General features: G+C 42.2%; 1 protein-coding gene across 1 annotated transcript in view; it reads right to left on the bottom strand.

The window, feature by feature from the left end:
- Positions 1-1,043: 1,043 nt before the first annotated feature.
- The window catches only part of dchs2 (dachsous cadherin-related 2), a 162,783-nt gene continuing 148,951 nt past the window's right edge, over positions 1,044-14,875 (bottom strand). The window contains exons 21-22 of the mRNA XM_067982273.1: positions 3,168-4,985; positions 1,044-1,321 (exon numbers count right to left, since the gene is read on the bottom strand). Of these exons, the coding sequence (XP_067838374.1) occupies positions 1,044-1,321; positions 3,168-4,985 (2,096 nt within the window). The remainder of the gene's footprint in view (positions 1,322-3,167; positions 4,986-14,875) is intronic.

The following is a 14,875-nucleotide window of genomic DNA, read 5'->3' as shown; positions in this document are numbered from 1 at the left end:
TAGTCACTGTTGTAATGTAGGAAACATGGCAGCCAATTTGCGCACAGCAAGCTCTCATGAACAGCAATTTGATAATGACCAGGTAATCTGTTTTAGTGATGTTGGTTGAAGGATAAATATTGGCCAGGGGATAGGGTGGGAAAGTGGAGTTAAGGTAGAAGATCAGCCATGATCTTATTGAATGGCGGAGCAGGCTCGAGGGACCGTATGGCCTACTCCTGCTCCTATTTCTTATGTTGTACTGCCTCGCTAAAGCTGATGTGTTGAGCCCTTTTTGCCAATCAATGTGCTAAGCTCTTTTGAGGAGCGTTTTTGTCTAGTTGTGAAAATAACATAGTAACCAATTCAGTGATGTTTCAGAGTCTTTTTCACCTCATCAGGTGCTAGGGCTCAAGCACTTTTGGAAATCGTTGTAACAAGCACTTTTGTTTAGGTGTGAAGATCACCTCATTAGGTGATAATGCTCAAGCTTTGTGATGCTTATAATTTACCCATATTTTGCACAAACCCTTTGGCAACAAACTGGCAGAAACTCTGGTCTCGATATAGACGCCAGCACGGCGGGCGGGAGAGGGGTTAAAGACTTAAATATGGGGAACACGTCCCAAACATGCCGCGTACCGCCCACGTCCATTTTATGGTGGCGGATATCGGGGCATCTGAGTGACCCGCCGTAGAAAGGCGGGACACTTAATTAATATATTTAAAGCAGGCTCCCACAGTGCAATTGAGAGCAGGAATTAAAATTAAATGCTGCTGCGCAGGTTCCCCGACCATGAAAGGAAAGCGGGAGATTTCTGCTCCACAAATTAAGTGCCTTTCTCAGCACTCCTCGTGGGCCGGGATGAGCAGGAGTGTTCCCCCCAGCCCCTCAAGGAAGCTTTCGGCCTCCCCCCTCCTGATCGTCAAACTATCTTCCCCCTCCACATCGCCGACCTTCCCCTCTCCCAGCCCCGATCACCGACCTTCTCCTCTCCCAGCCCCTATCGCCAACCTTACCCCCTTCCAGTCCCAATCACGACCTTCCTCCCTCCCAGCCCCGATTAGCGACCTTCCTCTCTTCCAGCCCCGATCTCCGACCATCCCCACCCCAAATTGCCGGGGGCTGTCCCAAGGATCCCCTCCTGGCCGCTGGCCAAGCTGTCAATTTGGCTGGCTGCCAGGTGGGACACGCCGTTAAGTTCGGCAGGACCTGCACGTCCCCGGTCTTGCCAGGTCCTTCGGTCGTTTTTGGCCTCCCTTGCATCCCTGTAAATATCGGGGTCCCTGGCCCCGATATTTACGGGGAGGGTGTGGGGGCGACTGTCAGTAGCTGGGAAAGCTGGAAAATACGGGAAAGGCGAAGGTCCCGCTGAATTTAATGGCAGGACCTCATTAGAATTTATGTACTCAGTTTCCCGCCTGGCAGTCAGCCTGATTGAGAGGCTGGCCAGCTGTCGGGCGGGAAAGCCTACTATACTAGGCCGCAGCCGGGGAACAGAGAGGAGGGAGGGAGAGATCGCTCGAGGAGGGGGGATCGAAGTCGCGGGGGAGGGTCCGTTGATCATGGGGGAAAGAGAGATTGGATTGCGGGGAGGGGGTCGGCTGATTGAGGGGAGGGAGACAGATCGCTGTAGGTTAGTTTGGGGGGCCGGGGGGAAGCATTCCTGCTCCTCCTGGCCGAGGGCAGTTCTGGAAAACCACTTAGCTGCTGCATCCGTCAGTTCTCGCCTCCCTTTAGCTGCTGGGTTTCCCGAGCCCTGGGAAACCTGGCCCGCAGCCGTTAAATCCAAATGGCTGACAAAATCTGAGGCACGCAGCCTCATTGACATATTACCAACCCGCCTCTCGAGAGCAGGTTACTCGCCCGACCCCCCAACCCACCCCAGTTAAACCAGAAGGAGGCACGTTTGCAACGGGTTAAAGTAATGGCAATGCTGAATTGGCCGAAAGTTTCCCAAATTCCCAGAGTAAAATTGCTAACAGTTTGGTGTATCAGATTTGTTGTGCTGCACTGTAATGTATATATAGTAATGAAGCAAATGACATAAATATACTTTGTTAGTGTGACTGTTTTTATAGTACCGTAATTGCAATCTAGTTTGCATTCCATTGTTAGCTTCTTGCCAAACTTGATACTACAGTTAAAACAGGTAATATAGAACTGTTAAGTGAATAAAATTACTTGGCAAAAATCATTATTCATTTAACAGTTTTCCTCTATAATTTAAACCTAATTCAAGTTAGTTACACTCTTTGTTGAAGTAGGCATGATGATGCTTCACGTGCAAAAAATTTACATGCATAGTTTCACATATCTACACTTAATTTAAAAGATTGTACATATAATCATATCAGTCTGAAGTGTTAATGATTCTATATTTGTACTTTCTCTTCTAATTTTTGCTCGTGTAAGGATTGCTTTATGGTAACTTTAGGTAACCCTGCATCTAAAACAATAGGAGAAGCTGAAGGAGTTTGTATAGTTAGCATAGAAACAGATGGAGAAAAACTTGGTGTCAAAGCTGAAAGGGTGCTGTATGCATTACTGACAATGGATAAGTTTGAATATTTTGGGTATGATGGATTAAATCTTATGATTGGCATTTGTGGAGGGACGACCCTTATGCCTTGCTGTGCAACTGATGTTATCAATGGCGGTGGGGTAATAAAAGATTTTGATTCATTTTTTAAGGTATGCTTCTGTAGGTTTTCATCTTTCAGTTTTGCAATCTCAGTAAAGACAGAGGCCAAAGGTTGAAACCCAGGTTTCCAGGTAAGTAAGTAATCACAATAATAGCTGTTTTGTAGCTCTTCCTGTGTGGAAACAAAGGAAGTGAGGGATCCTATCAATGAAGTCTGCCCATCCACTATGAAAATATGATCCTTTGTGTTGTCCATCATGATACTATTTTCCTTAATACCTGTATTCTGAGTATTATTTGATAACATTTCATTAGCAACAAAATTTGCATTGTACCCTCCCCCCCTGTCTTTAAAATTATGAATGCTTTTTACACTTTCAGTGGCATTGTTTTCACAAGATTGACAAGACCGGTAGTCTGATTCCCTTGGGATCCTCGAATCTGGAACTGTGGATGTCCAGCCAGGTTCGCCTAATACAGAAATTAAACCTCTGTAACACTGATTTTTATTGATCATCGTAATTACTCCATCTTCAGCTTCACCTTCTGCAGAACCTCGTCCACATGAATCTGAATGCCTGGAAGGATTAAATGACTTCTCCTTCATCGGAATGTCCCCTAAACTCAGCTGTTCTAGTAAACTATCAGGAGTCTTTCCAGGTTGATTATTGCCATTCACCTTCTGGTGATCTAATGATGCCACTGGATGACTCAGACAGTTGATAATAGTAGATAAAATTGGAAGCCGTATATTCAGTTTTCTTCCACTTGAATTACTTTTATCTTTTCTTTTATATCTACAAACGAGCCCACCGAAGCCCACAGAAAGCAGCAAGAAAACCACAAATGAGATAGTGAGACTTACAGTGAGGTTGTCAGTTGACTTAGCAACTAAGGCATCCAGTGATCTGGAGATGTTAATTGCAACAGTACTAACAGCTGATCTGGAGTCCAATAAGGGACTACTGGCTTTAATCACTAACTCAATTATCTCTTCTCTCTTGTAACTGCCTTTAATCTTGTGAACAGAACCTGAAAGATAAATATCTCCACTTGTTTGGTTCAGAGAAAAGTATGGAGAAGGCTGTAGAAATGAGTAATGCACAATTCCATCCATTCCAGCATCTTTATCTACAGCAGTCACTTGTCCAGCTTTTTGACCTACCTCCACATTCTCGGGCAGTGTAAAATAGTACCGCTCTTGGGTAAAAGCAGGTTCATATTCATCAATACCTTGAATATCTACTTGAACTGTTACAGTTGCTGTTGCATTACCTTTATCCTTAGCCTGGACTATAAATATGCAGTTGTTTTGTTGTTCATAATCAATCAATTGTTTTGTGTAGATATCACCAGTAATTGGATCAATAATAAAATTATTCCAATTTGTAGATATGGAATAGTCAGTTAAAGGCGATGTCAGAATAGAGTATGTCAAATAACCAAAGGGGCCATCATCATGATCTAGTGCATGAACTGCACATACTGATGTGTAGATAGGCTCATTTTCACAGACTGTACAATTCAGTGTAGGAAATGCAAAATAAGGAATATTATCATTGTCATCCAATACATTAATATAAAGGACAGAAAGGGCCATGTTTTGATTAGTAATGCCACCATCAACTGCTCGGATAGTTATCATGAATTTTGGTATTTCCTCATAGTCAAGAGGTAGCTTTAATTCAACAAAACCAGTTTTAGGATCCAATCTAAAATTTTCTTTTTCATTTCCAGAAATTATACTGTATTTGACATCTGCATTTACTCCCTGATCATGATCATAGGCTGAGACTTGAATGAGTTTGCTTTTTACAGGGGTGCTTTCTAGAACTTCAACATGGTACTCCAAGTTCTTGAAAACTGGAGGATTATCATTGACATCAAGCACTGTTACTGATATAATTGTGGTTGAGTTAAGTGGTGAGGTTCCACGATCAGATGCACGCACAATTAAACTGTAGTTGTTAGTAAGTTCTCTGTCTAATACATTTGTTAACACTAGCTTGCCTACCGTACTATACTGATTCTCTGTTTGAATCACAGAGTTCTCAATGTGGAATCTGTTTTGCTCATTTCCCCCAACAATGTTGTAGTCAACGCAAGCATTCTCACGTGCCCAGTCTAGGTCAATTGCTGAAAATGACAACAGAGTTATCCCAGCTGCCATGCCTTCATTAACACTGATATTATAAATTGCTTGCGTGAATTGAGGAGCATTGTTATTGATATCCTGAATTTGTATCTCCACTGATGTAATACTTCTCAACGCAGGATTACCACCATCCTTGGCTTCTACAAGAAGCTGCACCACAGAGTCATAAGCTGTACAGTGTACTGTGCTCCTGGTAAATATTGCACCTAAAATCAAAAAACAAAAAAATCAAAGTTAACACCCAGAGGAAAGCAGCAGGGTCCTGTTTAAATATGCAGATCAGGGCCCAATTACATCATCGGGATCTGATCTGCAATTTTAATTGAAGGTCTGAGTAGGGGGAGGGGGAAGAGCAGTGATGGCTTCCCTGTCAAACCAAACCTGTCAGGATCTGGGTTGTGGGCCAGAAGAGGGCCAGGCAGGTAAGGTTTACATTTTTTTTTAGGTTTCCTTGTGGGCCAGGAGGAGAAGGAGTGCTGCTCCTCCGGGCCTCACAAGGAGGCGTTGGGCCTCCCTTGCCCCAGGCTCTGCTCCACCTTCCCCCGATCGCTTTCAGACTGGCGGGGACCATTCCTATGGGTCCCCGGCTGCGGCTTCCTACCACCGAATTCCCACTCTCACCCGCCAGCCAGGTACTGGATCTTTTATCTGAGGGATAAAATTTTATACATCTATGTACCAAAGTAAATAAATAAACCATAAGATAGGCTTATTCTTCTGCAAAAAAAAATCCTATTTGAAAAACACTAGGGGGTTCTCACAGATTTTTAAGATAAAATGAGGGACCCCGGAAAAATTATGGAAATAAAACCTGACCATTAATATCAGCCGGGCCTCCACATCCCTGGAAACCCCGGGTTCGCTGCCCACTTCAGGGCTCACTCATACTGTATCCTATAAAATCAGGGCAGTAAGATCAGAAAAAAGAGTAGATTTTCTGAGTCCTCACATACTACAAGCACACATTGGAAAATTGAGGGACTGCTGCCACAAGCAAGAGAACACAAATAACGTCCCAGAAATGCTAGAGAACCAAGGGACTCGTGAGAAGGAGGAATTAAAGGAAATTAGTATCAGTGAAAAATAGTGCTGGAGAAATTAATGGGACTGAAAGCCGATAAATCCCCAGGGCCTGATAATCTGCATCCCAGAGTACTAAAAGAGGTAGCCATGGAAATAGTGGATGCATTAGTTGTCATCTTCCAAAATTCTACAGATTATGGAACAGTTCCTGCTGATTGGAGGGTGGCAAATGTAACCCCACTATTTAAAAAAGGAGGGAGAGAAAACAGGGAACTACAAACCTATTAGCCTAACATCACTAGTAGGGAAAATGCTAAAGTCTATTATAAAGGATGTGATAACAGGACACTTAGAAAATATCAACAGGATTAGACTAAGTCAACATGGATTTATGAAAGGGAAATCATGTTTGACAAACCTACTGGAGTTTTTTGAGGATGTAACTGGTAGAATAGATAAGGGAGAACCAGTGGATGTGGTTTATTTGGATTTTCAGAAGGCCTTTGATAAAGTCCCAGATAAGAGGTTAGTGTGCAAAATTAAAGCACATGGGATTGGCGGTAATATACTGGTATGGATTGAAAATTGGTTAACAGACAGGAAACAGAGAGTAGGAATAAATGGGTCTTTTACGGGGTGGCAAGCAGTGACTAGTGGGGTACCGCAAGGATCAGTTCTTGGGCCCCAGCTATTCACAATATAGATCAATGATTTGGATGAGGGAACCAAATGTAATATTTCCAAGTTTGCTGACAACAAAAAACTAGGTAGGATCGTGAGTTGTGAGGAGGATGCAAAGAGGCTTCAAGGCGATTTAGACAAGTTGAGTGAGTGGGCAAATACATGGCAGATGCAGTATAATGTGGATAAATGTAAAGTTATCCACTTCAAAAGGAAAAACAGAAAGGTAGAATGTTATTTAAATGGTGATAAATTGGGAAATGTTGATGTACAAAGGGACCTGGGTGTCCTTGTACACCAGTCACAGAAAGTAAACATGCAGGTGCAACAAGCAGTTAGGAAGGCAAATGGTATGTTGGCCTTCATTGCAAGAGGATTTGAGTACAAGAGCAAGGATGTCTTACTGCAGTTATGCAGGGCCTTGGTGAGACCACACCTAGAGTACTGTGTGCAGTTTTGGTCTCATTACCTAAGAAAGGATGCCATAGAGGGGATGCAGCGAAGGTTCACCAGACTGATTCCTGGGATGGCATGACCGTTATGTGAGGAGAGATTGGGTCGACTCGGCCTGAATTCACTCGAGTTTAGAAGAATGAGAGGGGATCTTATTGAAACGCATAAAATTCTGACAGGGCTAGAGACTGGATGCAGGGAGGATGTTTCCCCTGGCTGGGGGGTCCAGAACGAGAGGTCACAGTCTCAGGATGCCGGGTAGAACATTTAGGACTGAGATGAGGAGAAATTTCTTCACTCAGAGGGTGGTGAACCTGTGGAATTCTCTACCTCAAAAGGCTGTGGTGGCCAAGTCACTGAATATATTTAAGAAGGAGCTAGATAGATTTCTAGACACAAAAGGCATCAAGGGGTATGGGGAGAGAACGAGAATATGGTATTGAGATGGAGGATCAGCCATGATCACATTGAACGGCGGAGCAGGCTCGAAGGACCGAATGGCCTACTCCTGCTCCTATTTTCTATGTTTCTGTTTCAAGGACTCAAAAAAAAACGTACCCTTCTATGCAGTTAAAACTAGAATTAAACATAAAACACAAAAGAAGTTTGCACTGTTAAAAATAAAGTTAAAAAGTTAGTATCTAGTTGATAACAAGCCTTCTTATCCCAATATATTATTTTTGTCATCTGTTTCAGCCCTTTTGAGCTTTCAGCGTTGTTGCATAAAACAATACTGCATTGCTGGGAAATATTATACTTCTGCTAAATACAATGGCCAGAATTTCAACCCCTACGGACAAACACTGCATTATATCACAGGAATCACAAACAAGAGGCCAAGATACATTATTTTCGCTGACATCAGATGCATATATAAAAATTCTGAAGTACCATTTGTGAAATGAAATACTTGCAATACATTTTATAGTTTGTTAATCTTTTAGGGACACCAAAATTATTGCCATAGCATTTTTTCTGGCTATATAACTGCTTGATATAATTTAAGTGTTCTTAATTTGTTTTCTTACCACTTTCAGCATTAATATAAAACTCCCCAGTAGTTCCTGGAAGGATTCTGTAGGAAACTTTTCCATTCACTCCTGAATCTTTATCTGTGGCAGATACAGTCAGAACATGGATACTGACCGGTGTGAGTTCAGGCAATGTAATCTAAAATAATAACAGATCATTCTGTAAACATGGTCCTTCTACAAACAGATTAATGCAAAGTTATGTGGAATCATTAAATAAAGGAGTAGAGTTACTTGTACAAGTACAGAGTCTTTGAGTTGCAATTTATGGCATGTGGTTTCCTTTTGGGCCATACCACTACATTATTTGACCTCTATCATTGTTTTGCCTCAAATGGGAAATTACTACATTTTTATTTTAGAATTTTACTTTGTATTGCATCCCAAGAACATTCAATGGTTTATTTTAATAGAAAACACCTTAAACTAATGCCATTACCATTTGTTAGCCATATTTTACATTATGGAACAGATGTGAAGTACTTTTTATCTAAACTGTTCCTACAGCTATAGGAGGACTCACTTTCAAAAACATTACTTGTGGTGTCTGCCAGACATTTGTCTGTGATTATGTATTGAATTAGATTCCTTTTACTTAAGAATTTGATGAACACCAAAATAGTGCAATCATTTATTTTTAAATCACTTAGTTTATCCATTTAAAGGTCATTGGTTTGCAGGATAATCTGAAGTTGAGTGGAAGAATCTCAATCCCAAGTGATAAATTCCACTTGTGAGCCAATCATCAACAATACATTGGAATACTGTGGACCTGCCTGGCTCAGGTATCTGTTGAATAAATCTGCCACAGAGGATTGACTTGATTCGGTGGAAGATTAGCGGACAATCAGGGTGAAGGATTTTTGGATTTTACCTGAATTAATTAGCTGCTAAAGGAGTGGAGTTTGGTTAAAAGAACTGTTAAACTGGCTGTTCAAGAGAGCATGCTGGGAAGGTTGACCAAACTCAAAAAGTGTTATGCAGACTGTCTGGAGGCCTTGAGAGACTGTGGGAAACCACTGTAAACACCAACTGCTATTTGGTAGCATCAGTCTGTGTAACCATGGGAAAGAGAGAATGGAAAATTACTGAGAGGATATGACTGTCAGCAAGACAGTAAGAGACAGTCGACAAGACTGACCAGTGCTCATTGCACGAGTCCTCTTACCAAGCAGATGTGGACAGAGAATTAACCTTTCAGTGATCGTGAAGCAGAAGAATTGGCCATTCTAAGTTTTGAATTGTAGTACTGATTCAAAGGTTGTATGCATTTCTATCTGTAAATCTGTACTGTTTTAATGTTAATAAAACCATTAGTTAGAAAAGTTTAAAGTCTTGGTTGATCTCACCTCTGATTACCCTAAAGAGTAAAAACAAATACTCTACTGATTTGGTGCCCGTACACAGGAGCCAGAGCATTAAGATCAACCAAGATTTTAGCTGGAGTTGGCCAGGAAGTTAAGAAAACCTTTTTTGGAAACTGAGGAACAGTGGTCAAACTCGGGGAGTTTGTAAACCTCAGGGAGCCAAACATGAGATAAGCTCAGGGAGCTTATAGAAGTGGAGTCTGCCAAACTCCCACGGTAACCTCTGCAAGACATGCCAGATCATCGACACAGATACCACCATCACACGAGATGACACCACCCACCAGGTGCATGGTTCATACTCCTGTGACTCAGCCAACGTTGTCTACCTCATACGTTGCAGGAAAGGATGCCCCAGAGCATGGTACATTGGCGAGACCATGCAGATGCTGCGACAACGGATGAACGGACACCGCGCAACAATCGCCAAACAGGAGGGTTCCCTCCCAGTCGGGGAACACTTCAGCAGTCATGGACATTCATCCACCGACCTTCGGGTAAGCGTACTCCAAGGCGGCCTTCGAGACACACGACAACGCAAAATCGTCGAGCAGAAATTGATAGCCAAGTTCCGCACCCATGAGGACGGCCTCAACCGGGATCTTGGGTTCATGTCACGCTACACGTTACCCCACCAGCGAACAAATGTTATCTGTTTTTAATATAATGGGTCATTTGCTGGCTCTCTCTGCCTTCCGGATGTTTCTGCCTCTCTCTCTGTTTTTTTTTCTCTGTTTTTTTTCCCTGTTTGTTTTTTTATTGAATGTGTATTCGGAGGTTCTGCAGGTAACACCTCTCTGTCTGAACACGGTGATTGCCTTGGCAACGGGCAGTTGCAGGGGCAGTCTGTAAACACCATTTATTATTGTTCAATATGTATAAATGCGTAGGCTTCAAGGAGATCTTGAAACATTTGCCTGAGGAAGGAGAAAATCTCCGAAAGCTTGTGAATTTAAAATAAAATTGCTGGACTATAACTTGGTGTTGTAAAATTGTTTACAATTGTCAACCCCAGTCCATCACCGGCATCTCCACATCAAAACTCCCAAGAGATTAGGAACAATTTGGGATTCAGCACATAGGTGCAAGATTTGGCTCGGGGAGCTGAAACGGGAAAGGAAATTCAAAGATAGGCAGACAAAGATGGTCTGGCTATTAGTAGTTTCACTTAAAGTTAAGAAACAATGAGAAATTGATGCAGAAACAGTTAGAGATGAAAGCAACGTGGGCAGCTTGCTCAGAAGCACTTAAAAATTTCTGTTGGAAGGGACCGTCTCAAAACTGATAAGATGTTCAGTGAAAATGAAAAATGTGGGAGTTGTAAACATGGTCTAAAGGGATGCAGAATTGGAGTTGGAATGTTGAAACCAGTAGTGACAGGGGCAGTTATATCGGTTCCAGAGAGAAAACTGAGAAATGGACTGGGACTCTTGACAAGTCCCCAGCGTCCCCTTCCTCCTTTGCTTAATGTCATTACAGCCCTCCCTTATACCAACAGAGAACAGTGTTCAGAATTGAAAGCAAAATACTGCGGATGCTGGAAATCTGAAATAAAAACAGAAAATGCTGGAGAAGCTCAGCAAATCAGGCAGCATCTGTGTAGAGAGAAACAGAGTTAACGTTTCAGGTCGAAGACCTTTCATCAGAACTCTGACCTGAAACGTTAAGTCTGTTTCTTTCTTCACAGATGCTGCCTGACTTGCTGAGCTTCTCCAGCATTTTCTGTTTTTATTTTGGTGTTAAGAATTGTGCAGGAGGTAACAGTCCTTTCACAGGAGTTCATTGTATCATAGTCGGGTACAGCACAGGAGGAGGCCATTCGGCCCATCGTGCCTGTGCCAGCTCTTTGGTAGAGTTATCCAATTACTCCCACTCCCCTGCTCTTTCCCCATAGCCCTGTAATTTTTTTTCCCTTCAAATGTTTATCCAATTCTCTTTTGAAAGTTATTATTGACTCTGCTTTCACCACCCTTTCAGGCAGTGCATTCCAGATCATAACAACTCGTTGCGCAAAAAAACGCTTCCACATGTCGCCTCTGGTTCTTTTGCCAATCACCTTAAATCTGTGTCCTCTGGTCACCGACCCTTCTGCCAGTGGAAACAGTTTCTCCTTATTCACTCTGTCAAAACCATTCATGATTTTGAACACCTCTATCAAATCTGCTCTGAAACTTCTCTCCTCTACGGAGAATAACCCCAGCTTTTCCAGTCTTTCCACATAACTGAAATCCCTCATCCATGGTACCATTCTAGTAAATCTCTTCTGCAGACTCTCTAAGGCCTTGACATCCTTCCTAAAGTGTGGTGCCCAGAATTGAACACACACTCCAGTTGAGGCCTAAGCAGTGTTTTATAAAGGTTTAGCATAACTTTTCTGCCTTTGTACTTTATGCCTCTATTAATAAAGCCCAGGATCCCGTATTCTTTTTTTTAAACAGCCTTCTGAACTTGTCCTGCCACCTTCAAAGATTTGTGTACATACATCCCCAGGGCTCTCCTGAACCCCCTTTAAAATTGTACCATTTAGTTTATATTGCTTATCCTCATTCTCTTACCAAAATGTATCACTTCACACTTCTCAGCAATAAATTTCATCTCCCAAGTGTCTGCCCATTTCATCAGTCTGTCCGTGTCCTCCTGCAGTCTGTTGCTATCCTCCACATTGTTTACCACTTTTCCAAGTTTTGTGTCATCTGCAAACTTTGAAATTATGCTCTGTATATCCAAGTCCAGGTCATTAATATATATCAAAAAGAGCAGTGGTCCTAATATCGACTCCTGGGGAACACCACTGTATACTTCCCTCCAGTCTGAAAAACAACTGTTCACCACTGCTCTCTTGCTTTCTGTCCCTTAGCCAATTTTGTAGCCACGCTACCACTTTCCCTTTAATCCCATGGGTTTTAATTTTGCTAACAAGTCTATTACGTGGTACTTTATCAAATGCCTTTTGAAAGTCCATATACACAACATCAAGTTACGAAAACTTCCCCTGGTTAGACAAGCCAAGAGTAACAAAAGAATTAGGAAAAAAATTAAAACTCCTCAAGACTATTGCCCGGACCTTCACCACACCAAGCTTCGGTGAGGGCACGGACTATGAGCCTGGGACTGCGAATCTGTACACAATGGGGTTAAGTAGCAAACATCAGAAATTGAAAATTGGTTTGAGAAAAAGTTTAAAATGTGAAAGACTGCAAGATTTTAATGGACTGTTTTTTAAAAAAGTCTGTGTGAATGTTTCGTGCCACTATCTGTGGCTACACCCCCTTTCAATGCTCGTTATGTGTTAATCCATTTGTGTAAGAATGTTACAAAGGTTTTGTTTAACTGTGAAAGTTAACTTTTTCTTCAGTTATATTCAGTATTGTTTTTAGTCATTTGAAAAGATGCCTGAAGAAAGAACAACAGGAAGGTGACTTATAATGCACTGGATTTTTTTGCAAGCACATGATATTTTGATAACTTTATCTGTGTATTATGTTACTTTGGTAAGTGAGGCCATCTGTTTTTGTGTCTGAATTAATATGGTAGAGTTATTGAGCTTAAAACCAGACTTTTATAGTGGGCACGGTGAAATTCTGGTTATTGTAAATTAAGTAAGTTTCTAGTTCCGGACATGAGATTATCACATAAAAAAATAGCATTTTTGAATTTCTCACCCATGCCAAAGTCTCAATGATTTGAGGTGGATAAGGAGTTAATGTTGAGTGTAATTGATGCGTTTGGAGCTGTGCTCCATATCGGAGAGAGTGAAATACTGTTGTTATTGTGTGTGTTGGGGGGGGGGAAAAGAGAAGCAGGCTGGTTCAGTATAGGGCATCAGTTTTTAACTTGGTTTCTAAAACTCTAAAGTTTTGGGAGATTTGAGGTGATTCTGCTTGTGTAATCATCCTGGTTGTACAGGAATGTAATGACAGCACCCTTTGATGAATGACTGGAGACATTTTGTGGTAGACTGTACTAACTACCAAAGAGTTAAAAATGTAAAAGGTTTTGAACACTTCTTAAATAAATGAGAAATTATTTAACAAAAATTGGGGTTTAATCTGAAACATTTGTAGGTACAAGGCCAGGAAAAACCTACTCTTTTTTAAATGAGATGAACACGCTAAAATTTTGGATTGTGTAAAATTTAGCTGCCAGAATTTAATTGTATTAGGATCTTTGTGCATGTTTCACTGTTAAAGACACAAAGACTTTGAAAAAAAAGCAAAATGGAGTTTGGTTCAGTTTCATTCGGCAAAGTTTCTTTAAGTTTATTCAAAAGCTGCGCGACGCAGTCTGATGCTGGTTAACTCCGCACTTCTTTTCAGAGCAAAGAAGTTAACCACTTCCACAGGCAACTGCTTTAAAAAAAAATTGTATCTGCTTAAATATTCCCTAAGCAACAACTTTTGCATTTCTGACTGTAAACATATATCAGGCATTATTAAATTTTAGGTTTCTTAATTTGCATGGGTATTTTCCCATGATGACAGAAGGAAATCAGGAATTGACAAATGCGTGTTATGAAATTAACCCATTGAGCTCTCAAGAAGAGCCACAGTGGATTTTCTGACTTTGTGTTTTAACTGCTGACCATGGTTTTCGGGACCGCATCAGTGGCGATGGCACAGGATTACAAAGAATAGTTCTTTGACGTGAAAGTAGATCCAGAGAGTTATGGATCAGCCTTTGCTGGAAAGGTGTTGGTGCAAGGAGGAGATTCAGTAGTGTTAAGAATATCGTCAAATGTCACAGGATGGTGAAAAACTGGAGTAAAGCTTAGCCTCTCAAAGGCTCAGTTTTAACCCAGTGTAATTTATTGTCTTCTGAGACAGAGGGGTCAATTTTCGGATGGCCGAGCGGGTGCGTTCGTGGCGGGGGGGCTCCTAAAATTGGGGATTCCCGGAGTGGGTCCAGAGCCCGGCTCCAACCCGCCCACTTCTGCGTTCCCCAATGACGCGAATCGATGCGCGCGCAGCCCCCGCATGCGGGACTCCAACCGGCAATCAAAGCCGGCGGGATCCCACTTAAGATCGTTATCTGCGTACCTGAGGTCGTTTACAGACCTCATTAGTTGAAGATTTTAGGAGGATTCAGATTTTGGACTACCCAGAGCTTATTTCCCATGCTGGGGGAAACACTCCCTTTTTAAACAGACGTGCTGCAGCCAGCAGCCAGTGGCAGCTGCAAAGGGCCATTTAACAGGTGCGGGGTAAACCCTCATTCATTGCAGCAGGGCACTCTGTCACCTCAGGCAAAGTTTTAACTGCCACACCGTTGTCTCCGCACTCCAAATTATCAAATCATACCCTAAACTCTGCTGTCCAAACACATTTACCTACTTTGTAGACCCCCTCACACTCACACCGTCAGGATGGGGGGGGGGGGGGCGGTTCCAGAGCTGCATTCATCACTCCATTGGAGGACGAGCAACATCACCAGCCTCGCCAGGCACGCCGTCCACCTCCGCCACGTGGAGCTACACAACACAGTGCTGCGCAACAGGCACCTGCACAAAGTAGTCATGCAACTACACATACACCCATTGTAGGG

Source organism: Heptranchias perlo, chromosome 1 (assembly GCF_035084215.1).
Source record: "Heptranchias perlo isolate sHepPer1 chromosome 1, sHepPer1.hap1, whole genome shotgun sequence".
Taxonomy (NCBI): Eukaryota; Metazoa; Chordata; class Chondrichthyes; order Hexanchiformes; family Hexanchidae; genus Heptranchias; species Heptranchias perlo.
The sequence above is the reverse complement of the archived record's forward strand: the minus strand, read 5'-3'. Positions and strand labels throughout refer to the sequence as shown.